Raw genomic sequence first — 25,734 nt, 5'->3', positions numbered from 1 at the left:
CCCCGCAGAGACCATGGAAGGCCTTTCTACTCCTGATCAATGCCACCTCCCGCGCTGGATCTCATTCTCATGGGCCCAAGAGATTTGTTCTCCAGTTCTCACTCTCCTCTGTTCACCCTCAGTTCCTCCCTCTCTGCTGGATCAACCCCATCCACGTATAACCACACTGTAAAGCTTTTATTAGAAAAAGTCCTGCCCTCATAGGCCCAACCCCACTTCTCACTGCCTTTTATCGTCAAACTTTTCAAAGAGCCGAAGGTGACCACCGCCTTCCTTTGTTTTCTCCTCTGTCTCTGTGGAATCCAGTCTGCACAAGTAACTGGCCCAGTTCTTGCTGAGGTCACTGAGCAGCTCCACCTTGCCAGCGTCAGTGGGCAGGCCTCAGATTCCTGTCCTTTACCATCTCAGCAGTACTGCTAAGAACAGTGCTGCTGCCCAGTATTCCTTGGGAGAACTCTTTGTGAATTTGGCTCCAGGAACTATACACCCACTGGCTGTCTCTTCAGCTACTTCTTCATGGTCACCTTTCTGAGGCCTGCTCTCAAGACCTCCCTCCAGGGGGCAAGCTATCTTAATTCCAGATCAGAACTCAAGAGAGAAAGCAGTAGTTCTTAGACCCCAAATTATAAAACAGGATCTTGCCAAATCAAGCTATGGTCTCCACCATTAACTTCCACTGGTGGGTGGGGTGGGGGCAGATTAGTTCTTGGTCTGTGTGCCTGGAATTCAAAAATGGAGAGGCGGAAAATTGCTTAGATTTTTGGAGGTAACCACCCCAAGAAGTCTGACAGTCTAGGTCTGTGGGAGAACATGGCTTGTGCCCACAAGTGTTGTGAACTGGTTGTTCCCATTTGTGATGAAAGATAAACAAACTCTTATTCAGCGGGAATGTTCCATAATTACACTTCCTGCAAACAGAATACTTGAGTCTGTAGGTTTAGGAAATGGCACAAAAGGACAAGCTGAAAACATTCCCTTTAATAGTCATATCTGACTAGGTTGAAGCAGTTTCTCAGCTAAAACAGATTTTGGGAGGAATTGGTGACAGTCTCAACAACTGGTAGCTAGAGGGACAGGAAGAGGTAGGCTGGACCAAGGTCTGGGTGCGGCGACTGTGGAGCCCTGGGTCTCCGAGGACTGTTTGGCTTCTATCAAGCCAAGCATGCCTTTGCCAAGATCCACAGCAACCCCTCCCCCATCCCCCCACAGCAGCCTCTGCCTTCATTCATGCATTTGCACACAGTGAGAGCTGACTTGGGGCCACCAAAGGCATTGAATGCAGAAAAAGCGACTTGATCTTTAGGAGCTACCAGCACCACTTCTGAAGAGTCAGATCCCACTTTCTGGATACCCAGCAAGGCCTTTGAGACTACGTCAACAGACTACGTCAACAGCGCCCTGTGTCATAAGGGACTTTTCTAGGACCCTGGGGCGCTCTAGAGCACTGCATGTTAAGCCGTGGGTTGTAACCCCACAAGCAGTCATGCAACTGAAGTGGAGGTGGAGGAGCAACCATCAAAATCTTCCGAATGTGCAGTAATCAGAAATTGATTCAAAGCCAAGCACACGATAGGTCTGAGCCAAGCACACGATAGGTCTGAGACAGTCTGGCAGTTTTTGCCTGCCTTGCATCATGGAGCTTCTCTGCAGCCCTGGTTCTGAACATACAACATGCTTACTTTGTACTGCATGTGCCACGCCAGCATGCGACACCAGCTGAGGTTGCCTGGGCTGTCCTGGCTCAGGTTTGAGACTGGGGTCTGTCCCAAATCGCAGTGTCTCTGCTGTGCCCACAAAGACGTCTGCTCTTATAGAAAAGCATGGTTCAGTTATGGAAAATAACTTAATAGTTTTATGGTGCCATTCTTCAGGACATAAATACTAAGTCTGTACAACTTTGGATTGTATTGTGTTAGAATGTTTGATATTTCAAAATTGCTCTTTGAGTGATTGGCTTGACTTTTGTAAATCATTGCTCAGTGAATTTGGAAGCGAGACAGAATTCCAGCAATTTCTGAAACAGCACTAGCTGCACTTCTGTTATTTTGTACTCCATATTTTTATGAAGTGCTATTCTCAGCACTGGCAATTTTAATATTAAAATAGGCCAACTCTGAAGAATGTTGGAAATGGCTTATATCCTGAGGTATCAAATATTCAGTCATGATTTCACTTTAATTATATATTTGACTTTAAAATTAGTTAAGCATACCCATCTCATTAGCACGAAAACTTGCTTTCACCTTTAATATGAGGTAAAAACTTATATGCACACCAAAGAATTGTTTTGAAATACAATTCTTGGTTTGATAGCAGCAAATGTTTGATTGGAATAGCCATTTTATATACTTTTGATATAGAATAAAATTTCCTGCAAAAAATTTATCTAAGTTTCCTGTTCCTCTGCAGTGTTGTGGGTGGGGAAAATATTAAAAATCCCACTCCCTTAACAGTTCCAAGGGCCAGAGTGGGCTGTCCTGCCATGGTCTGGAAGAATCTGGAGGGACGAAATGCCATCTTAACTTCTCCAGGTCTTTTGCTGCCCAGTGGCTGAAAGAGGAGGCTCCTGGGGAGTCTGGCCGAGTCTCGTCCCATGAATAAGAAGCCTCAGAAAACAGGACAGGGTAAAAAGGAAGGCTGTGAGGGAGAAGGGTGGTGAGTTTAAGACTGGCCTGGAACCATGGATCTGTGTGTGGCAGGCAAGGCGGGGAGTGGATCCTTGATGGCTTTTCATGGCATTGCTGTTTGGTAAGCAGGACAAACAAGATGGACAAAGATCTCTGGAGCTCAGCCGCGCATGTCCCTCTGCCTGTGCGTGTGCGGTGGCATCTGCAGCCACACCCACTGAGGTCATCTTTCAGTGACGTGTTCCCCATCTCTGGGGACGCGTGCCCCATTGGTGGCTCTGGGGAGCATTCTTTCTGCAAAGTGGAAGGCCATTACCTAGTCGTGGGTCATGAGAAGAGTGGTGTCACCTGGGTGTCTGTGACATGGCCATGGATGTAGTATCATGTCGGAGCCTTTGAGTATCAAACGAAATTAGCCAAGAGCAGGAAGAAGGTTCTAGGCAGAAGAATCAGCATGTGCCAAATTATGGAAGTAGTAGAAACTTCCCAGGCCAGTGAGGTCGGAGATGTAAGGATAGGTACTTGGGAGGAAGGTTGGACGGCTTCCTGGGTAAAACCACTTATATATGCAAGCCTGGTGACCTGAACTTGATTCCCCAAACCCACAGTTGAAGGGCAGAGCTGGCTCCTTCAAGTTGTCCTCTGACCTCCCCCTGTGCACGATAGCTTGCACACCATCTCTTTCACACACATAATGCACGCAACACTAACAAATAAAACAAAATTTAAAAGGGACCAGAGAGTATGCAGAAAAGCATAGGAAAGCATGGCTGCCATGTCTCCCCTTTTCCAGGCTCAGCGGCATGCAGTTCTGTGGCCCCAAGCAGTAGAAAGCCAGTGAAGGCAGAGAGGTCACTTCAAGTTCAAGGCTAGCCTGGGCTACACAGCTATACTCTATCTTGAGAACAAACAGGACAAAAACAAACAAAAATTGTGAAGGAGTGACATAGCATACAGGCATCCTGTCAGGTCATCTGCCTTTGAGGATTTAGAAGGACTGGAGGGGAAGGCTGGTAGGGTGGAGTATGTTCTGGAGTTGATGAGCACATTGTTCCTTGTTCCCCAGTCAATCTGTGTGGTTAGCTCCAAGTGGAGGACAGGGCCTAAGGTCACTCGGTCAGCAGCATTCTGTACCTGACTTTTTTGCATGCAGGCTATCCTTCCCAAGGTCAAAATTAGTCTGTCCCCAGCATGACCGTCCTCAGAGCCCTTCCCCTCCCATGCTTCTGTCTTCTCCCCCTAGAGCGGAGGTGTTCCCAGCTGAAACAACAAAAGTCACCTGAGCCTCTGTCTATTCCAAAATTCCTGAAGAGCTTGCCAGCGGTGAGTCAGTGAATTGGCAGTCCTGTTCACCAAGAACCAGCCAGCCTGGCCTGGGCTGAGGATTCCTGTGAGCCAGAGCCACAGATGAGGACAGAGGAGACAAACAGAAGGAAGTCCTTCTGTGCTGTGGCTCCAGAGTTCAACCCTGCAGGCCCCATTGGATCTGTGATTCACACCCTGCAGAGAAGGTGTTTAACATCATGCACAGTGGAGCTCGTTGGAAGCTCAGCCTGGGGGCCCCTGAGGACTGCCATTCCATCTTACCTGTTCCACTGAGAGTACAAGGCAGGGCTTGTGCCAAAAGCAGGAGCATGGCTCTAGTCTCATTTGCATGGGGCCCACTTGGTTCCAGGCTTTTCAGTATGTGGGTCACAGGCAGATTCCAAGGCCATTCCCACACCTTGCTGGAATGGATTGTACCTGTCTAAGCTTGTGGTTGTGTGGACAGAGGCAGAGAAGGACACTGAGAGTCAGTATAGGCCTCAGATCCTCAACTAACCCCACTAGGAGCAAGGATGGAGTGGGGAAGCTAGCCTGGAGCAGGGCAGGACTAGGTTAGGGGCTCTCTGCTGCTGAGACTCTGCATGCATCGGCTGCAACAAGTCTTCCCCTGAAGGGAGATGTGGGTAGGTCTCCATGCCAACCTCTTCACATTTTGATTAGTTATATGGGCTCATCTGCATATTGGGCTGTGATCACCAAAGACTTCCTGTATTCTTGTTCTGTCTACCAGCTCTTCTCACGAGTTCTAAATTCATGACATCTATCTTAATTTTGGAGAAAAATAGGAAATTTGTTTCCCATTTGTGTGTGTGTGTGTGTGTGTGTGTGTGTGTTTGTGTGTAAATCAGAAAACTATCTAGCTGGCTTTGTCTGAGAGTCTATAGATAGGACTCAAAACAATGAATTTAAACAAATGAATTGATTTAATTTTTAAAATATTTCATGTATATGCAATTGTACATATGCACATACACGTCTACTATCTGAGTATGAGCATGCGTGAGGTGCATTTGTATGGTGGTCAGGAAAGAGAGAGCTGCAAGTCAGGGACCCGTATACATAGATGTTTTTACAGGAACAGGTACGATGATGAGCATGTCATTTGTATGTGTAGGTATGATTTATCCACTCGAACTACAACTGTGCCCAGTCACTGTGTTGAGAACCGGAGATCAAACATAAGTAAGCCATGGTTCCTGACTCGGGAAGCTTATCATTTAGTGAGAGGCAGAGACTGCAGCAGAAGCACCTAGACTTCAGTGGTTTGGATACGATGCTCTTTCCAAGAGCCCACATGTCGAACTCTTGACCCTTGCTGGTAGATGACTGCAGTGAGAGGGGGTCAGATCATGAGGGTTCTGACTCACCAATGAGCCCATTGATGGGCTCAGAATTTTAGAGTGTTGTTAGGGAATGATGAGAATTAGGAAGTGGGGCCTGGTCGGAGAAATTGGTTGTCAGGGACTGTGCATTTCAAGATTGTATCTGGCCCTGAGGCCCTTTTGCTCTTTTCTCATTACTTTCTGATGCCCTCGGGCAACTAGTGCTGCCCCACCTCCTGCCGTGATGCTCAGCGTCACCAAAGGCCTAGGAGCAATGCATCTTGGACTGAAACCACCATGTAAGTCTTGCCTTCCTTAACCCGTGTTTCCCAGGTGTTGTTACTGTGATGTAGAACTGACCAATGTGAGGTGAGCATGATAGCCAATACACTACAGAAACTGGCTTAGAACTGACCAGTGCAAGAATAGATGGAGGAGCGTGCTGGGTGGGTACCCAAATCAGACCACGCCGGGGCGGGCCACCCATTGAACCGAATCGTGAAGGATAAAGGAATTCCTCAGGTTAAGGGGATGTACACATGGTGCCACACAGCCATACCTCCAGCACTTGGGGAGGAGAGGCAAGAGGAACAGGAGTTCGAGATCAGCCTGGCTACGTAAGACTTTGTTTCAAAAACCCAACAACCAAACTGAAAGGACAATTAGAGGACAAGGAAGAGGTCATTGCACCCAACCCACGTAGTTCAGCAAATGAGTGCAAAGTCTCTCCACAAAGTGGCCAACATAGTGAGTCATGTTTCCACCGCAGAGGAACATTCCAGCATCAGTGTGGGGCAGGTGGAGGTGGATGGGCGGCAGAGCCCTGCTGTGTTCCTGCGTGTGTTTATGAGGATGTACACAGTTGAGTTTGTCTGTCTTTCTGCCTCTACATCTGGACTCCGCACCAGGTGTGCCGCCCCGATGGACTTGTTTTCCACTTGGCAGCCCAGGCCACTCGGAAGATGGCTGTCCTGTCGCTGACTCATGTGTGAGTGGCATGGCAGCAGTCAGCAGGTGCTTCCTGCAGGGCCACAGGCACTTGTTTGCCAATTAGGTTGCCTGTGAGCTGACTGGCAGGCAGGGAGAGAATGCTTTTCCATTTCCAGCTAGTCTTCTTGGATTGTACCACTGCAGCTGCAGAGTACCTGGTTTGTCGGATGAGGCTGGCATTGTTCACCAATGCCTACTGCAGGCCCAGACCTCAGGGGGCTGGAGAGATAGAATGAGAAGCTGGGCTTTCCTTTTTGGTTCCCCCTTCTCTGGGCACCCACTTTTCTGGTCTGAAATCATATGTTTGAACTCAGTTTTCTAAGAGTGAGCTATAACTATGCTCTATCACTTCTTGAAAAGTCACAACAAATATAAAATTATTATTTATCATATTTCTGTTACTCTATAATGAGAACCATAATAAAAAGAGGCACTTGGCTTTGTGACGTTAGACCTGGAGCAGGATGGTAAGTGGTTATGAACGTGGAATCCAGAGTCCAGATACCTGACACACTTTCAAACGAACACTTACTGGCTCAGTAAGCTACTTATTCTCTTTGTGCCTCAATTTCTTCATCCATAAGACGCCTATCTCACAGAATTACATATGTACAGTTCCTAGGATTCTCAGTTCCTAGTATACGACAAACATTCAGTGATAAACATTAAACTGAATTTATACTCTCTGTGGTCTGCCCCTACCTGACACGATGAAGACTCGTTATTGTCCTTGGTGAGTGAGGAATTGTCTGCAGGATGTCATCCAGCTTTTGCTCAAGGACAAGACTATTCCATACCAGCTCATTCTTTTCATTTGATACGGACCACCGTGTGTTAACAAGCCTGTCTCACCAAACTTCCTTTGTTAAGTAACAAGGCATATGAACCCATTAAGGTTTCTCTTGAGCCTTACAAAAATCTAGGAACGGCTCCCAGAACTTCTTGTGGAGAACTTCTGGGTCAAATAGGAACATCGCTGAGAAGCCTCTGTTCTATCCCAGCTTCAGATATGGGTACATCCAGAGCAGCACACAACATCCTGAAGGTGTTGTAGGAGAGGTGGCCAAGTGACGTGGAGTTAAAAGACACTTTACATTGACTTTTGAGATGCTCTGTGTCTCTGGTGACCAGTGTCTTTCAAGCTTATAACTGTCAGCAGCACACATCAGCCAAGCTTAGGGAAGGACTCATCAGGACTCTCTGACAGGGATTCACCTTGTGTTTTTAAAGTCTAAGAGCAAGATATGGGTAGGGAACGCCATTTCATGATCATTGGGGCTTTGATCTGATAAGTCACAAAGTACTATTTTCTATGTATGAGTTCTCTCTCTCTCCCTCCCTTTCTCTCTCTCTCTCTCTCTGTGTGTGTATGCACATGTGTGAGTGGTATAAGCTCATGGTGCTAGTGTGTCTACAGAGAACAACATTGGGTCTCTGTACCTCGTTGCATTGAGATGGCCTCTCATTAAAACTAGAGCTAGTCTGGAGGCCAAAAAACCCCAATGATCCTCCTGTGACAGCCATGCTGTAGTTACGGGCATGTGCAGTTACATAGGCTTTTATGTGAGTGTAGATTCCAGCTCAGGTCTTCATGATTGGGCAGTGAGTGCTTTTTACCTACCGAGGCTTTCAGTCTTCCAGCCCGACTCTTGCAGTTTTTATAATGCTTTTCTGATGTAGTTATTACCGTCGTAGAACAGATAATAAGATTATAGTCAGAGAAGTGATTTTTCCAAGTTCAGGTAGCTAATAATCGACACTGGCGTGTAGAACTTCTAACAAATATGAAATCATACAGTTCTTACCTACCTCAGAAGTGGTAATGGTTTCCATTTGGTGCTTAAGCACAGCAAAGCTTGGCAAATTGTGTTCAAGGTCACAGAGCTAAGACTCAGCCAAGGAGAAGCTGACTCCAAGTCTAATATTGTTTCTTTAACAGCTCTGGCAGTAGACCAGCTGTGAGATGACATTTCCCTCCTGCTTTTGGCATTTGGGTGAGCCTTGTGAAAAAGCATTATTACCTAGTGACTTTGTGAGGTGAAAACGTACCTTGGATGTCATCATTGAACATGCAGTACTTGTTGCGATATTTGTTGAGCAGACGGAAGGCATTGGCATTGGCAAAGTCTTCAAACTGGATGAGGCAATTTATTCCAAACCTGTAGGTAGGGTGGAGAGAGGGGGAAGAAAGGAGGAAAGAATGTATGATCATTACCTCCTGTACTAGATCCTGCCTGAACTAGATACAAGGGAGGCTGAGGACAAGAGGTAAAGATAGTCTGTGTACTTCCTCTTATTTTTTTTGTCTCCTGGCTTGATCAGCATCTCCTAGAAGTAGACCTTTGCCTACTCCATCATGTATGTGAATGGGAGAGTGCAGGGACTAAGGGCTTCACAGCCAACTGAGTCAACCTCACTGTATCTGATGTGGACTATGGGCTCCCTGTGAGCTACCACACAGTTGGTAGGAGTAACAGCAAGGATGAGGTGGGACCTGCCTTCTTTGCGACCTGTGGCCATCTGAGATCCAAGGAGAGAGCTCACTCTAAATGCATTAGTGAGCAGAACTGCTCTGGATCTGGGAGCCTCTGAAGCCTGCTGTCGCCATCTCCAGACCCCGAGGCTTGGAGTTGGTCCACTCCTCTATAGTCATGTGATATGTTCCAACAAGACACGAGCAAGGCTGAGAAAGGGCACCTCCTGAAGCCACTGTTATCTCGGCAAAGATGTTCCCCAAGCTCCACAGATAGACCAGTTAGTCATCTCATTAAATGTATGGACCACCAGGTCCATCACAAAAATGACACTCAGGGACTGTGGGATGAGGTTCGGGAATCTGCATTTTCAGCAAGTTGTGATTCCAAAAGCCTAGACAACTAACAAACACGGCCTTGGTGGATAAAGGCAAAGTCCAGTGAGCTGCTTGATATAACTTATTGGAAATCTATGCCTATTAGATTTCATGGTCTTGATAAAAATAATATTGGATTTATGCATGCTTTATAACGCATTTTTTTTCTGTTTAATATTTATTGCCTTCTGGGAAGCCAAGAGAGATGTTGCTAGCTCATTTGTAAGACTCCTCAACCTAAGCATTTCAATAGATTAGGCTTGATTTATTGTTGACCTTTGGTTCTGGCATTTGGCAGCTGTGGTCTCCTAAGCCTTCTTTAAGCAGTCATGGTATGAATTAGTTAGTTTATTAATACATGAATCAATGACAGTTCCCATCTCATGAGTTAACTTGTGATTTCAGGAACGTTCATTTAAAGTAAGTTCTGATGGATACACACTTGACACAGGAGTGTGGGGCGCATAACAGGGAGAGAGGGCCCGTTCTTGCCAAAGTGATGTGGACCACAGCATGAGGCCTACGTAGGCCTACTTTCCCACCTGTGGGAAGATTTATTACCTTCTAGAAAGGGTATTTGGTGGCAACTGGTGAGGCCGCTGGCTATGATGGAGTGAGCAACACTGATCTGACCCAGAAAATACCATTTCAACCTCGTCTCTCTGAGCATGGCTTATCCCGTTGGATAGAAATGCCAGTGACTGGGTAAGCCTGTGCTCCTTCTGCATGTTTTCCAGAGTATTAGTCAGAGTTGCTGGTGAGGTATTAGGAGATGGGTTCACGTCACAGAGCCCTGAGCAGAGTGCGGCCACTGGGCCATTCCAGTGCTAAAGAAGCCTGAGTCTCTTGGGCCTAGCCTGCGTCTCCACACACAACTGAGTGACCCCGCACATGTTACTTCACCTTCTGTCCTGCCAAAGCTTTCCATTTTTTTTCCCAACATGCACAATTCTATCTTCCATGTCAACTTCTGCGGGTTCTTGTAAGGATTACATGATGAGGGTGATTTTTTTTTTCAGTGTTACGGAGGTATAACTGATGAATAAAAAAATGTCTGTATTAAAGCATACAACATTTATGATCTGAAATTTGTATACATTGTGAAATAATTGCCATAAGTGGGCTTGCTGACATATCTGTGACCATAATGGTTATTGCTGTGTGTGTGGTCTAAGTCCTTAAGGTCTAGTCTCTTAGCAAATTTCAATTATACAATATAGCACTATTAGCTATAGCCAACAGGTGCTTTTTAAACTGCAAAGTGCTAAGCCCAAGTGTCATTCTGGCCACAATTTTTATTCACACTTTTGGAGTAAGTACTGCTGAGGTGGTTAGAGCCTCTTTGTACCTCTTAACTGATCACCCAGGCTTCTTTTCCTTTTATATGAGTTTTCAAGAGGAGACTAGTCACAAATGGTTTAAATGGAGTTGTAGTAGTCCCCAGTGTGAGAGAGAACACAGCCTTGTAAGGCTGTAGGAAAAGTAGTGGCCCCAGGGGAAAGCTGAATTTTAGCCAGGCCAGGCCAGGCCAGGCCAGGCCAGGGAACAGAGTATTGGAATGTAGGAGAATTTTTAATTCACCAATCTAGCTCCAGAGGGCTCTTAGAAAAGGAAAGAAGGTGAGGTGTAAGGGATTGGATTGGATGATGGAAAGCATACAGCACTGGCTTTGAGCTTCAACGTGACCCTCAGAAAACTTAATGATTTCTCCATATGAAGCTCAATGTGACGGTGGTAGAGAGGTCTACGAAATGTTTCTCTTTGCGTTCCCTTGCCATATTTTTTTTATAGTTCTTAGAAAGAGTTTCATAATTTTTTTCAATAATGCGATCCATGTGTGGTGGTTTGAATAACAATGGCTCCCATAGGCCCATAGGGAGTGGCAATATTAGGAGGTTGTGGTCTTGTTGGAGTGGGTGTGGCCTTGTTGGAGGAAGTGTGTCACTATGGGGTTAGGCTTTGAGGTCTTATATGCTCAAGCTACACCCAGTGTGTGTCACAGTCTCCTTCTGCTGCCTTTGGATGAAGATGTAGAACCCTCTGCTCCTTCTCCAGCACCATGTCTGCCTCTACTCTGCCATGTTTCCTGACATGATGATAATGCACCAAACCCCTGAAACTGTAGGCTAATCCCAATGAAATATTTTCCTTTACTTAAGAGTTTCCATAGTCATGGTATCTCTTCAAAGGAATAGGAAGCCTAACAAGACACCATGGTTTACTCTTCTGTTAATGAGCAGCACTATGCAGTACCCAACACATTGTAGGTTCCTTGGTAATATGTTAGCCCTTTATATCTGTAGATTGTGCACTTACGGACTCAACCAATCCTACACTGAAAATGTTTTAAAAGATAGAATATGTACAGGTTCCTTTCTTGTCATTAGTTATTAAAGAAGAGTATAAAGTGACAATGACTTATGCAACATTTACAATGTATAAGCTATGATAAATAATATACAAATGACACTTCTATAGACAGAGTATGTAGATTATATTACATAAGGGATTTGGCCATTCACCACTTCGGTATCCATAGGAGTTCCAGAATAAATCTCCCTTGGGTACTGAAGGAAAATTGCCCCATGATTAGAAATAATAAATAAAACTGCCCACTCATAAATATAATGTTATGCCTGTCAAGCTAAAATTTACTGTGAATATTTTTTGTTCAGGTTATGAACTGAAAGTATTTGGACTGGGAGTAAGGAACAGAATGTCTTGACATTTTATTATACATAAGAATTTCAGTGCTGTTTCACAGCTAGCCCGGGGCTGAAATTCTGAATAATTTAGACAACAAAACAACGGATATGTGTAGATCCTTCCATCACATATTAATATATACTCATACACTTGACCTTGAAGCAACACGGCCACCCATTTCCTAAGGCAACAAGAAGGCAAAAATTATAAGTATCTTTATTCAGTGTATTACTATTTCCCGTTTCATTTAATTTTACATAAGAATTTCCCCTTGGTCCAATGGAATATAGAACAAAACTCCAACAATTTAGGCTAATCTAATTCTGACTTGGAATTGCATGAAAAGCCACTTGGACCCAATAGGCTGACAGTTCCTAGCGCTTCAGGACTCTCACAAGTCGACCCTTCTTTGGACACGCATCCCAAAGGAAGTGTCCAGGTCCAGGAAGCCCCAGTTCTGGGGTTTACGCACCGCCCCTCCAGTCTCTGAGGAAAGCTCTTCTCTCCACTTCTACCCACCCTCTCTTCTACTCTTGCATGTATCTGCTCTTTCTCTCCACAGTGACCTGGGAGTCTTGAACTATGTTATCCTAATCCCGCAGCCTCCCCTGTATGGCTCTTTCAAACCAACAGTGAGTCAGGAACCATTCACCCATCCATCCACCCACCCATCCAGTATTCTTCTTCTTCTTGAGACTCACTGAAAACCTGTGATCTCCAGGCCCTTGTCTTTTTCCTTTCGCTTTTCCACGAGACTCCCTATGCACCACCCAATGTTTGGCTGTGAGTCTCAGCATCTGTTTTGAGGCGTTGCTGGGTAGAGCCTCTCAGAGGACATCTCTAATAGGCTCTTGTCTACAGGCTTAGCCTAGTATTATTTTTAGTGTCAGGGGTTGGCCCTCTCCAATAGGGTGGGTCCTTGGTTGATCCAGGCATTGGTTGGGAACTCCCTCAGTCTCTGCTCTATCTTTACCCCTGTACATCTTGTAGGCAGGGTAAATTTGGGTCAAAGTTTTGTGGGTGGGTTGGGGTTCGCCTCCCTCTTCTAGGAGACTTGTCTAGTTAGAGGGTGTTCTCTTCTGTCTCTATGGCCTCTGCTAGTAGGAGTCTCTGCTTGAGTTCCTCTCATATTCTCCTAGGAGCCTACCCTGACTTAGGTTTCCAGCTTGTCACAGAGATACCCCCAACTTCTGTTTCTCTTTTCTCTACAGGCCTTCTGTCCTCTCACCCCCGCCCTCCTCAGGTCTGATTTCCAACCCTCATATTTCTCTTCACCCCCTCTCCTAACTCATTTCCTCTCTTTGACCTCTTCTTCTGTCTATTCTATTTCTGCTCCTGAGTGAAATTCATGCATCTTCAATTGGGCCCTCCTTGTTACTTGTCTTCTCTGGGTCTGTGCCTTGTAGTATGTTTATCCTGTACTGTATGTCTAATATCTGCTTATAAGTGAGCATATACCATGAGTGTCTTTCTGCTTCTGGGTTACCTCATATTGGATGATCTTTTCTAGTTCCATCCATTTTCTTGAAAATATCATGATTTCTTTGTTTTTAGTAGCTGAGTAGAGTAGTATTCCATTGTGTAAATGTGCCACAGTTTCTTTATCTATTCTTTGGTTGAGGGACATCTAGGTTATTTCCAGTTTCTGGCTATTATGAATAAAGCTGCTATGAACATAGTTGAGCAAATATCCTTGTTGTATGGTGGAGTGTCTTTTGGGTATATACCCAGGAGTGGTATAGCTGGGTCTTAAGGAAGAGCTATTCCCAATTTTACCAGAAAGCGCCAGATTGATTCCCAAAGTGGTTGTACAAGTTTGCACTCTCACCAGAAATGGAGGCATGTTCCATTGTTAGGATGTGGTATCATTTGAGATTTTGGTCTTAGCCTTTCTGACTGGTGTGAGATGGAATCTCAGAGTCATTTTGATTTATCCCTGATGACTAAGGACGTTGTGCATTTCTTTAAGTCGGTCATTTGAGATTCCTCTGTTGAAATTTTTTTGTTTAGTTCTTTGCCCTATTTTTTCATTGGGTTATTTTGTTTACTGGTGTTTGATTTCTTGAGTTCATTATATATTCTGGATATCAGCCCTTTGTCAGATGTAGGATTGGTGAAGATCCTTTCCCAGTCCGTAGACTGTTGTTTCATCCCACTGATATTGTCCTTTGCCTTTACAGAAGCTTTTCAGTTTCAAGAGGTCCCTTTTATTAAGGACCTGGAGATGACAAGAAGACTAACAGAGCCAACTAACCAGGGCCCAGAGGGGCTTGCTGAGGCTGAGGCATCAATCAAGGACCATATAGGACTGGACCTAGAACTCCCTACAAAATGTAGCCGGTGGGCAGCTTAGGCTTCATGAAGGTCATCAAGTAAGGAAAGTGGGGGACTGCATCTGACATGAACCTTCCTGCCAGGTTTTTGATTGCTAGGCCACAGGAAAAGAGGACACCCTCAGTCCTCTTGATGAACTGGGGTGATGAGAAGGGTGGCTCCCTTTTTCTGAGAAATAGAGGAGAAGGAAGGGGAATGGAAGGAGGGTGGGACTGGGAGGCAAGGTAGGATGGGGCTACAACCAGGATGTAAAATGAATAAAAAAATAAATAATTAAAATAAAAGAAGAGAAAAAGAAAGACTGTGATGAGCCAGTGCTGTCACCCAGTGTTTTCAGGAAGAGTAGATACATGGAAAGAATTGGTGGGATTTTGGTGTTGGGAACTTCCCTCCCAACTTGTTAAATGAGTTACAATCTAATTAAGAACAAAACCAAGAATTCAACATGAACATCTAAACAGAGCAAGTGGGAAAACATGGCTCTTAATTCGTCCACGTACAGTCTTTTATGTACAGGCTTCTACTGAAACATAAACTTAAGTGTTAATTATCTATTAAATACTTATAAAACACCAAGAGCAACGGTAGCAGAATAGTTGACCTTTGGGGGGTACCAGCAGCCTGGCAGCACACCACGCTTTGAGGCCCACTCTCGATCTTCACACTGCCACGCACACACTGCTTCCGGAGAAGGACTCCTGAGTGGCTCTAATCTGGCCACCAGGCTTCAGTTTTATGTCAAAAGTCACCCAGATTTGTAAAAGATAAAACTCAATAGGAAGTGGAGCCTGACTTCTTCCTCAGTTGGAATAATGCACGAGGCAGAAAACACTCAACAGGGAACCAGAAAAATAGTTTCCTTCCACTGTCTCTGACCAACACTTGAGTCTTGCCTGAGGCTCCTTTCTTTCTTTTATTCAGTTCCCTTATCTGATGCCATTAGAAGTGGAACACAGGTTGCTTAATGCTTGTACTTGACATTAATACACTTTTCTCAGACATTCCTTTAAGACTAAGATGTGGTTGGGGAGGCAGGGGATGGCTCCTTCATAGACTCTAGAAAGAGCTGCACATGGCAAGGAAATCTGGAGAAGCAGTCTTAGGGTCCTCTCTGTACTTACACAGGCAGACCAGCAGGTGGCTATCATTTGGGATCAGCCCCAGGACGCCTCGGTCTCCTCCCCTGTGGACCTGGCTCAGCGCCCCTTACTCTGGGCTTTTTGCCAGTCTTAGTGCGGCCTGTGTCCTGCCGTCCTTTAGTCTTGCCTTACCAGAAGACGCCCTGACCCGAGAGGCTCCTGCTTATCTGCTTCCGTTTGCACCTTTGAACCCTTCACCCTGCTGCCCTGGCAGCCCAGAAGAACACCCGATGCTCCTCCAGCACAGAAGTCCTGCCATGGAGGAAGTGGTCCTCCCAGGTCAAATGGGAACTCCCAGATGTCTTCACTCTGGGGCGCAGCTGGGAAGTGGTCTTTGAACTGTCACGGATAGTCCTTCCATTTCAAGGCTAGGCTCACTTACAGGCTCAGGACGATGGGTGGGTGTCTGATTTCTCCGCAAATGGCTGAAAATGGTGACTGGAGTCTGTATTACAGGTCAAGGAGACCTAGGTCAGGGCCAACAGAGCTGAGCACCTATCAATCACTTGGGGCCATGCCTCTTTGGCACAAGGGGATCTGAGGCGCTTCCAGTCACTGACGCCCAGAGAGCAGTGTTGGTGAGAGCAGAACATTCCAGAGGCTGCACACCATTCTGTTCCAGAGACCAGGGCCTGCCATTCTTTCAAACACCCGTCTGACCCGGTTTCAGGCCTGAATAAATATGAGAGCTGGAAGAAACAGGTGAGCCTGCTCAGCCTGCATCTGAATCCAATGACTAAAAGCTACAACTCATATTCCCAAGGGAGTCTGCTCTGTTTTTTCCCTATGAAAACCACACGCAGGTCTCCCTTGGCCTAGCGCCCAGTGAAACTATCAGTCATCACCCCATGGAAAATTATTTCATTTCATTTCTTTTTTTTTTTTTTTCTCTTCCAGAAACTAGAAATGGCAGAATCATGAAACTCTAGGTCTTTTAATTTTTTTTTTACACATTCCATTAAACTCTATGCCCTTGAAATGCTCTCAGAGAAATTTCCCTAGTAAAATAAGTTTGGATAACTCTTTATATTACATGTACCAGACACAGTATATACGAAAGGCTTTGAAGAGTTATATGTGAAGAAAAATGTTTAACCCAGCAGTTTTGAAACATTTGACCACAGAGTTCACCTTGATTCAGCCCTCTCCATCCCACCTGAGGCTGAGTGCACTTTGAGAGGTGTGATTTTAGCACACACATCTTTGTGCATTTGGGGCTGTGGGTTCAGGGTAAAGCCCTCTCTCTGGAATTACCACACTGCTGTCACTGGCCAGGGTCCTACAATGTCTGCTCTTGCCGCCGTTAGGTGAGCTCGCCTCCAGCACCCATTCTTCACATCTTTCTGAACACAGGCCACTTAGCTCCATGTAACGACAATGATTAAAGTAAAAGGTTTAATGAATTTGGTGAATGTGTGGAAGGAGACAAAGTGGGAAGGGAGGGGCAAAGTGATTTAGGTGTCTTCACCAAGTTCTCAAAATAAAATTAGAATTTAAAAAAAAAATTCTCTTAGCCAGGCATGGTGGTGCACACCTGTAATCCCAACACTCAGGGAGGCAGATCTCTGTGAGTTCATGACCAGCCTGGTCTACAAAGTGAGTTCCAGGACAGCCATGGCTACACAGAGAAATCCTATCTCAGGAAAAAAAAAGGAAACAAAGCAGAACAAAACCTCCCTCCTAAGAGGCTTCCTTTGCCTCTGGGTGTCAGGCACATGTCACTGGTGTGCTCACCTTGTCCTTAGCTGATTGCCCAGCAGCCGCTCGTGTCTCCAGATACTCTGGGCACATGATGCGGCTTCCAAATCACTGTGGACCCTTGTACATGCTTTGCTTCAGCTGACGGTTCTCCCCACCTAGGTTTCCTTATGCCTAGGCCAACTCCTATTCAAAGTGTAGGGCCCTGTCTCTGACACCACCTCCTTTCACCATTTCTCTGACCCATCTCTTAAGATAGCGTGGATTCTTTGCTCTTTGCTCTTGAGGGATCACATGATATACTGGTCCTGTCTCTAATAACATATGTCACAATGAATGGCATTTACTAAAATTCTGTTTAATTCAATTAAAATATTCTGTGGGGCAGGATATCCTCTACACTGGAACAATATGCTAAGTATGACATAAGAATTCACTTCAGGGCTTGTGAAATGGCTCAGTGGGTAAAGTGATTCTATTCCAAGACTGAAAACCTGAGGTTAGTCTTTTAAACCCACTCAGTGGAAGGAGAGAGATGACTTCTACAAATTTCCCTCTGACCTCCCACATACCTTCCCCAAATAAATAAAATGTAATACAAATTTAAACATTTCAGTTTCACAAGCTAGCTTTAATGTCTGCTACGGGCAATGGAACTTGCCAGGAAGCAAAGCTCTCACGTTTGAAAGGGGGCACAAGAAAAACAGAAAAGTACCTCACACTGTGGCAAGAACGATAACAAAGGTTTGTGCAGACATGTGGGAAAACTTAAGGAAGGCAGGCGGTTGCTTTTGGGGTGATGCGGTAAAGACATCATAGGGCATGGACTCAGAATTGGGGCTTAGAGGAAGAACAAAGGTTCCCAGACAGACGGAGAGGGTATGGATGGTGAGGTGGAAGGAAGCAGAAGATCCTCCTAAATTTATAGAAAATGCATAGAGCTTGATCTTGGGAAAGGGAATAAGAAAGGGAGGAGTTTGGGGGAGATGAGGCTGGGTAGAATTCAGGCTCACCCCTTAAAGTGAATTTGCAAAGAGCCAAACATTCTTCAGGAGAGTAGGGACCCACAGAAGGTGTGCTGGCTGGCTTTGTGTCAACTTGTCACAAACTGGAGTCGTCGGGAGAGGAGGAAGGAGCCTCAGCTGAGACAATGCCTTTATGAGATCTGTCTGTAGGCAAGCCTGAGAGGCATTATCCTAATTAGTGACTGATATATGAGGGCGCAGCCCATTGTGGGTGGCGTCATCCCTGGGATGGTGGCCCTAGGTTCTATAAGACACCAGGCTGAGCAAGCTATGGAGAAGAAGCCTGTTAGCAGGATTAACCCATGGTCTCTGCATCGGTTCCTGTTTCCTGGTTCCTGTCCTGTTTGAGCCCCTGTCCTGACTTCCTTTATGACTAACAGTGAGCGATGTGGAACTGTAAACCAAATAAACCCTGTGTCTCCAAGTTGCTTTGGTCATGGTGTTTTGTTACTGCGTGGGCAGCGGAAGCATGGGCAGGAAGCTGGCGTGTGTTTCAGGAAGTTCATTCTGGCAGCAGAGTGGATGATGGATGAATAGCTGAGGGGGCACCCTAGAGACAGGTTTTTCTGCACAGTGGCAGATGGTGAAGAACTGGTGAATGACAATGGGGTTATCAAGGGGGAAAAGGGAATTGAGGAAAAGATGTTTAAGAAGTAAAAAGAATAAATCAGAAGGAAGGCAGATTATGGGGGGACTGGAGACAGCTTTGACATCAAGAGTGCTTCTATTGCTAACTACATGAATGACCATACATAAACTATTTGACACAGATTTCAGTCTTCACTGGTAAGACAGGGATGATAACACCTTTTGACAGTCCTATCGTGAATGTTAAATGAGATAACACATATAAAGTGTGGACACTTGTAGGCACTGATGACAATGGTCTAAATGTAATAACAGGGCAGAAGCAGAAGATGAAGAGAAGTTCTGTAAATGTGTGTGTGTAGGGTGCTGTGGTGTCTTCTCTTTGTGATGAGGGATAAGGAAAGAGAGCTAAATTTACTACTAGATTAGACAGTTGAGCATGTGACATCTGGATGGAGTTGTCTATGAAGCAGAGAGCTGTGTATGAAGTTCAGGAGGGAGAAACATTCAGTTGGGGGAGCTATGAGCAGTTGAAATCATGGAGATGAATGGGTGTCCTAAGGAAAGTACATACCTAGCAGTCAGGGAGGAAAACTTAGGACAAAATCCCAGGACCCACACAAGGATCAGAAAGAGGCACAGGAAGGGTCCAGCAAGGTCAGTGATCAGAGGAACCACAGAGCAGAAGCCTACAGGGTAACTACGTGCTATAGGACCCATGTGACAGGCTGCAGTCAGGAGTATTACGTGCTGCTGTCAAGTAAAACAGGGGTCCAGCAGTGTCCATTGAGCGACTCTTTGAAAAACAGTGGTGACCTCTGCGGACTACTATGTTCGAAAGTGATGAAAGGGAGCCACAAAGCATGAGGTTAACGTGGAAGGTGGAAGAGGAGTGTCAGTGGTTATGCATTTTAAGGAGTTTTTCCTCGAAGCGGGTGTGGATGGGGCAGCCATCAGGGAATGCTGGTCACTGAAGGTGATTTTGTAGTCACAATGGCTCCACTCTGTGAGAGCCCAGACCAGACGGTGAGGGAGGGCCTCAGAGGCCTTCTCTTCCCCAGCTCCCAGGCTGGGGAAGTCCCTTGTGTGCCTGCCTGGAAACTCAACTGATGGGCTCCTCGAACTGGCAAACTGACCTCGCTGGGGGGAAATCCCACTGACCAGCAAGACAGTGTCAGGAAGCAGCAGTTTCCAGCAAACATCTCAGGATGGCGTGGCCACTCCTCAGTCATCATGAGGGGCAAGTCCGGGCCAGACAGAAAACATTTCACAAACAGTTGGATTTCCTCCTGAATTTCCCTTCTTGACTCAGTTCCTAGGCACCAAACAACCTCAGAGCAAGGAAGAGGGTGGTGGCTGATGGCTGACCCTTCAGCCCTCAAAGGTCAGTGGTCAATCCTGAGCATTTTTTTTCTCCTTTCTGTAAGTTACAGCAACTCACTCCACAAACTCCATAAATCTCGCCTTCTTTTCTCTCAACCTCCTGGAGCTTCATACATAACAGATCCCATGTTCCTGTAGGCTGTGTGTTCCAGTCTCATGAGGCTGCTGGTGTCCTCCACAAAGCCTCTTTGATTTTGCGTGTATTTCTACTTGAGGCAACTATAATCCATGATACAATCATATCTTGACATTTCTTAGTGTCAGAAGCTCTCGAACAGAGCTAGCCATGCTCCACCATGAGTTATGACAGCGGATCTTGACAGAGATGATGGTAAAGGCAGGAAACAAGACTGTATTTGAAGCCTTTCAGCACACAGTGTGTGAAGACTGTCTTGAAATGTTACAAGAAGAGCTTAGAGCCAAACAGTGCTCTTTCCACAACCTTTTAAAAGGAAAAAAGAATCCCTAAACCCTCGTTTTGGTCTGGATGCCAGAAGCTTGGGGTGGGGGGAGGGGAGATTTTCTTGTTTGTGTTGCTTTTAAAAACTACCACAAGAAGCTGGGAGCATGCGTGCCTTGTCTTTTCCCTTGGGGTTAGGTTGAGCTGGCTGAGGTTTGAGGTTTGTTGAGAGCTGTGGGGAGTGCTCAGCTTTGGAGCACTGGGGCAATTGGACACCTGTGGTCAAGAAGGAGGAATCAGGGAGAACCGGATGACTAGCCTGGATGATGATGAAGTAAGAGGATGCTTCATTCACCATTGGAAGCTAGAGTGTCTAGAATGGTAACTGATGTCTGCTCCTTCTCCAGTGCCCTTCTGGAGAGGACAGGTAGCCACTAACCTTGCCCTTGAACAAGACAGAGAAAACACGAGTAAGCTAAGTAGAATAGCTTTAATAAGCTCTCCGTCTTGTTTACTTTTTTGGTCTATTAAGAAGGTGTCTGGAGAATGTTGGGCTATCTTTCTTTCCATGTGATGGCATAGAAACAGAAAATATCTAATTAAAAAGTGAGTTCTGCAGTTGGACCATCCATGTTCACAACAGAGCTCTGCTGCTTAGTGGAGGTGTGACTTTGAGCAGTTTCCATAACTTCCTGGGCCTCAGGTCTCTCATCTGATAATCTATACTGCAGCCCGAATTGTTTTGGATGCCTAAGCTAGAGCAGTAGATGGAAAAGATGAAGATCTCTCCCTGTGACTTAATTTTTGGCGGTATAAGAGAACACACCTACTTATTTATATAATCTATGATAGAGTTTGAAGAACATTGTCCATGGATTATGATAGGGTGGTATGGTGGAAAATGACCTTTAGGAGATGGGATCTTATGTCCTTAGAGAATGGGGCACTTTCCCTCCAAGGTGATTATGAGACATGGCTCATCTTTTTAAAATTTCTTTCTGGTCATGAGACAAGCAGTAATACTCTACAACATACTCAGTGCCATGACAGCACCTCCGCCAGAGGCTTAGAGCGGTAAGCCTGATCTTTAACTGGAACCTCCCAAACTATGAACTGAAAGTTATCCTCTTCATGATTATCCCTAGCATTTCATTAGAGTGACGAAGAGCTGACTAAATTAGGGTTGTTGACTGTATTAAATGAGTTAAAGCAAGGGAATTGCTTATTGTCCAAAAGCACCTAGGGTAGGCCAATACCTAGTTCATCAAGAGGGTGAATAGATATTTGCTTAATAATTACATTTTCTTAAAAAATGAGAAATAATCTCTGGGTGAGAATTGCTATTTAATTTATAATTAAACTTTTTTTTTTTTAATCACAAAAGAAGTATCTGTACATAAGTAAATAAGCATGACAAAAAGAGTAATCTGGTGACCAAAAATCTCAGGCAGTATCCCTATTAACAATTTGGTCTATATGCATCCAGTTAATTCTTTGCTCACATACTGGTTAGTTTTAACTACCAATTACCACAACCTAGAATTACATAAGAAGGAAGCCTCAGATTATTTAGATCCTATTGGATTGTGGGCATGTCTGTAGGGAATTGTCTTGATTGTGACCCAGCCCACTGTTGGTAGGAACATTCCCTAAGCAGGAAGCCCTGGGTTGTATAAGAGTGGAGGAGGCTGGCTGGGCAGTAACTGAGCAAGACCTCACCCATGATTTACTTCTCTCTCTGCGCTTGACTGTAGGTATGATGTCTAGTTTCTTGAGTTCCTGCCCAGACTTCCTCTCAATGATGGACTGTGACCTGGAATTTGTAAACCAAACAAATGTCCCCCCCCCCACCCTTGCTTATCCTGCTTTTGGTCAGGATATTTTATTAGGTCAAAAGAAATGAAAGTAGACAAACTCACACCAGAGTTATTAGGGGAGCTTCAAAAACAGATGTCCATGTTTCAACCCAAAGACTCCACAGTTTTTATAAGCACCTTCAGTGATCAGGAACAAAGTCAGATGTGTGTGGGGGAATGTTTCAGCATTTACACACCTGCTTTATTTGGTCCTCTTCTCTATTCTGCAGGAGATAGGGAGTGGGGAAAGAGGGGGTTGGATGTACCCAAGAAAATATAGTTGTTTTCATTTCATGGAAAGAAGAGTGGGGATAAACTTGGTCTAACTCTAGAAACAGCCTGAACACACAGAGAACAAGCTGGAGTCTCCATGAGCCTCTGACTTGCTGTTGAGCTATAGGAGTTGCAGGACTGTAAATGCTCACGAGGTCAGAAGCCTGGGCCACAGAGTCCTCATAGATCCAAAATGGATTATGTGTAGCATTTCATGGGTGCTACATGCATTATTGCCGGCTCAGGACAGACAATGCCTCTGTGACAGTTTTCCCTGTTGAACACAGAACCCGGAATAGTTGAAGCTAGAGCAAGGGATGAGACCTTTTATCTACCTTCCTCACCATTTCTACCAACAAAAACCCAGTCTAATCCTAAATTCCACAGGCTACTTGGGTACAGTTCAGGTAGGTGTGGAGAGTCATGATCTCTTCTCTTTCTTCTGCCTAGGTGGCAGCAATCATTCCCTCGACTTTAATATTTATGGGTTAAAAGTTCAGTTTTTATATTTCCACTGTAGCACTCATTCTTCTTGAACTCCTGACTTAGACAGGAGCCAAAGAAAGCATGAAAGGCCTGCTCATCTGCACACCAGCAGGTACAGGTGAAACATTTTTGAGTGCAGTATTTTTGAGAGCAGAATCAGGATGTTTTGATTTAGAGTTTTACTATGTAGTCCAGGTCTTAAATTCACGATTCTCTTGACTCACCTTGGTGAGTCCTGGAATTACAGGCATGTGTTTTTATGCCTGTCTGAGAACAGGGATCTTAATATATTTCCAGATTACTTAACAGTCCGGCTTGGTATCTGGACTATAGCAAATGCTAGGTAAAAATGCTCATTTCTTCCTTCGTTCCTTTCTTTTTTTTTAAAAAAAAAGATTTATTATTGTTATTATTATTAGTTTATTATTTATTTATTTGTGTATTTGAGTGCTCTATTCCCATGTATGCCTGCATGACAGAAGAGGACATCAGATCCCATTATAGATGGTTGGAGCCACCATGTGCTTACTGGGAACTGAACCCAGGAAGAGCAGCCAGTGCTCTTATCCACCAAGTCACCTCACAGAATAGTTTGCTGTTCTTTTTTCCCCCACCTTTTGGTTTTTCAAGACAGAGTTTCTTTGTGTAGCCCTGGCTGTCCTGGAATTCTCTGTAAATCCTCCTGCCTCTGCCTCCCAAGTGCTGGGATTAAAGGCGTGGGCCACCACTGCCTGGCTAATTTCATATAATACATTTCCTTGCATGTAAATGCAATTATGCAATTGTTTTCTTGCATTTCCAGAGCATCTTTTATACTTCTGGGTGCCCTATCCTTTGTCCCTCTCAGGATGATGGGCTGTGGTAGTTTATTACACTGGTGGCTTCCAGTGAACTATGCCTGTCATTTATACCCTTGTTACCTCTTCCTTTGGAACTCAGTATGTACCTGTGATTTGGTTTAATTAGTATAATGTGGTGGAAGGTCTCTGGCCAGTTTCCCAGTTTCAGCTGTTCTTTCTCTCTTTCTTTCTCTCTCTCCCTTCCTTCCTTCCTTCCTTCCTTCCTTCCTTCCTTCCTTCCTTCCTTCCTTCCTTCCTTCCTTCCTTTCTTTCTTTCTTTCTTTCTTTCTTTCTTTCTTTCTTTCTTTCTTTCTTTCTTTCTCTCGACAAGCTTTCATGTAACCCATGCTGGCCTAGAACTTGTTATGCAGCCGAGGATAACCTTAAACTTCTGATCATCCTTCCTCTACCTCCTAAATGTTGGGATTGCAATTGTGTGCTGCCATGCCTGGTTTACATGGCTCTAGGGGTTGGACTCAGGGCCACTGAGCATGCTAGGCAAAGCATTTTAACAACCCAGCTACATCCCAGCCCCTGTGGTTTACAGACTTATCTGGATATCCCTTTGCCTTGGTGTGTCTTCCTCAGTGGCCAACCTTCAGCATAGGAACTGAACCTTATCAGTATTTCCCAGCCAGAATCTACAGACATGTCAGTTAGCAGGGGAGGGTAAAAGAGGAAGCTTTTTATTGGCAGGATGTTTGAACAGAGATGAGGACATTGAAGGCAGTAGTCATGCTTTCCCAAGGTTCTTTCTTAAAATACAGTGTGTTTGGCTTCAGGGCTTCTGACTCACTCTTAGGCCAGGCATTCCATCTCTAGGCTAGAACATTCCCAAGAGTACCTGGGGAGACCAGCTCATTTTCCACCTATAGTAGCTACAAAAACATCTGTTCTAGTTCGCTGGAAAGTAAAAACAATGAAGTGTCAACCCATCATCTCTTTTGCTGAAGGACACATTCCTGTTGGTTGATTCACAGCCTCCCCTAAGGGTTCACTCAGGACTGCCTATGTGTCTGTGGAGCTGTGAATTGATTTTGATGATAATTTGAAGAGCCTCTTACATCCTAGTTTATTTAACCTTCTTACATGAATAGCAAGACTTCTCTGTGGGGAATTGTGACTACTGACTCATAAGGAAGCATTGAGCCCTGGAAACAGCAGGCAAAAAATAGGCTCTTAAAGCAAGCTCACTCCCTTTGCTCAGGTCACAAGCATTATAGAAAACAGCCTACGTGTGGGGTTGCCAGACTGGGTTCACCTCACAGTCCTGTAAGGTTCTTTGCGAGTCAAGACAGTGACCTTGTCACCTCAAGGCTCCAGCTTCTTCTTCCGATAAAATGGGCATGATGATAGTGCCCATCCTGCCAGCTACATGGCGTTCTTAAGAGGTCAGACTAGAGTAATGGAGTGGGAAGACTCATTCAAAAGCATGTGCTGCTTAAGCCCATTCCTAGTATCACCACCAAAACACGAAGCTACACATCCTAGAGTTCTTTCCATGACAGAGAACTCATATCCAGAATTCAGTGTATTGTGGCACTTCCTTTGTGCCCACAATGGCCCTTGTTGGCATTTCACCCATTGATTCTCCTTTGGACGTACAGAAACAAGTCCAGTTCTCTTCTGGAAGAATAGTTTTCAGATGTCTAGAACTAGTCCTGCTCTCTGACATATTGAGAGGAGTCTCTGAGCCTTCTCACAGCCAAATCAAATATTTCCTTCCTTGCACTGTCATGGCTGTTGTTCTCTAAAGGAACCTTAAGTAATTAGTGGCCCTCAGCATATTTTATCTGGACTTGAAGGTGGGAGAAGAATGAAGTGGCACTCACCTCCGCTGTTCTGGAAGTTGTGCTTCTGTTAATGCACCAATTTGTGAATTAGCTTCTTT

At 45.0% G+C, this 25,734-nt stretch overlaps 1 protein-coding gene across 2 annotated transcripts in view; it reads right to left on the bottom strand.

The window, feature by feature from the left end:
- Nucleotides 1–25,734, bottom strand: part of Me3 (malic enzyme 3) — a 178,756-nt gene that overhangs the window by 10,015 nt on the left and 143,007 nt on the right. For both annotated transcript variants that reach the window (XM_055623496.1, XM_055623497.1), the window contains one exon: nt 8,315–8,424. In XM_055623496.1, coding sequence (XP_055479471.1) covers nt 8,315–8,424 — 110 coding nt within the window. The remainder of the gene's footprint in view (nt 1–8,314; nt 8,425–25,734) is intronic.

The sequence above is a fragment of the Psammomys obesus genome, unplaced genomic scaffold (assembly GCF_907164565.1).
Source record: "Psammomys obesus unplaced genomic scaffold, mPsaObe1.curated_primary_1811, whole genome shotgun sequence".
Lineage (NCBI taxonomy): Eukaryota > Metazoa > Chordata > Mammalia > Rodentia > Muridae > Psammomys > Psammomys obesus.
This window is presented reverse-complemented; position numbering and strand designations above follow the sequence as displayed.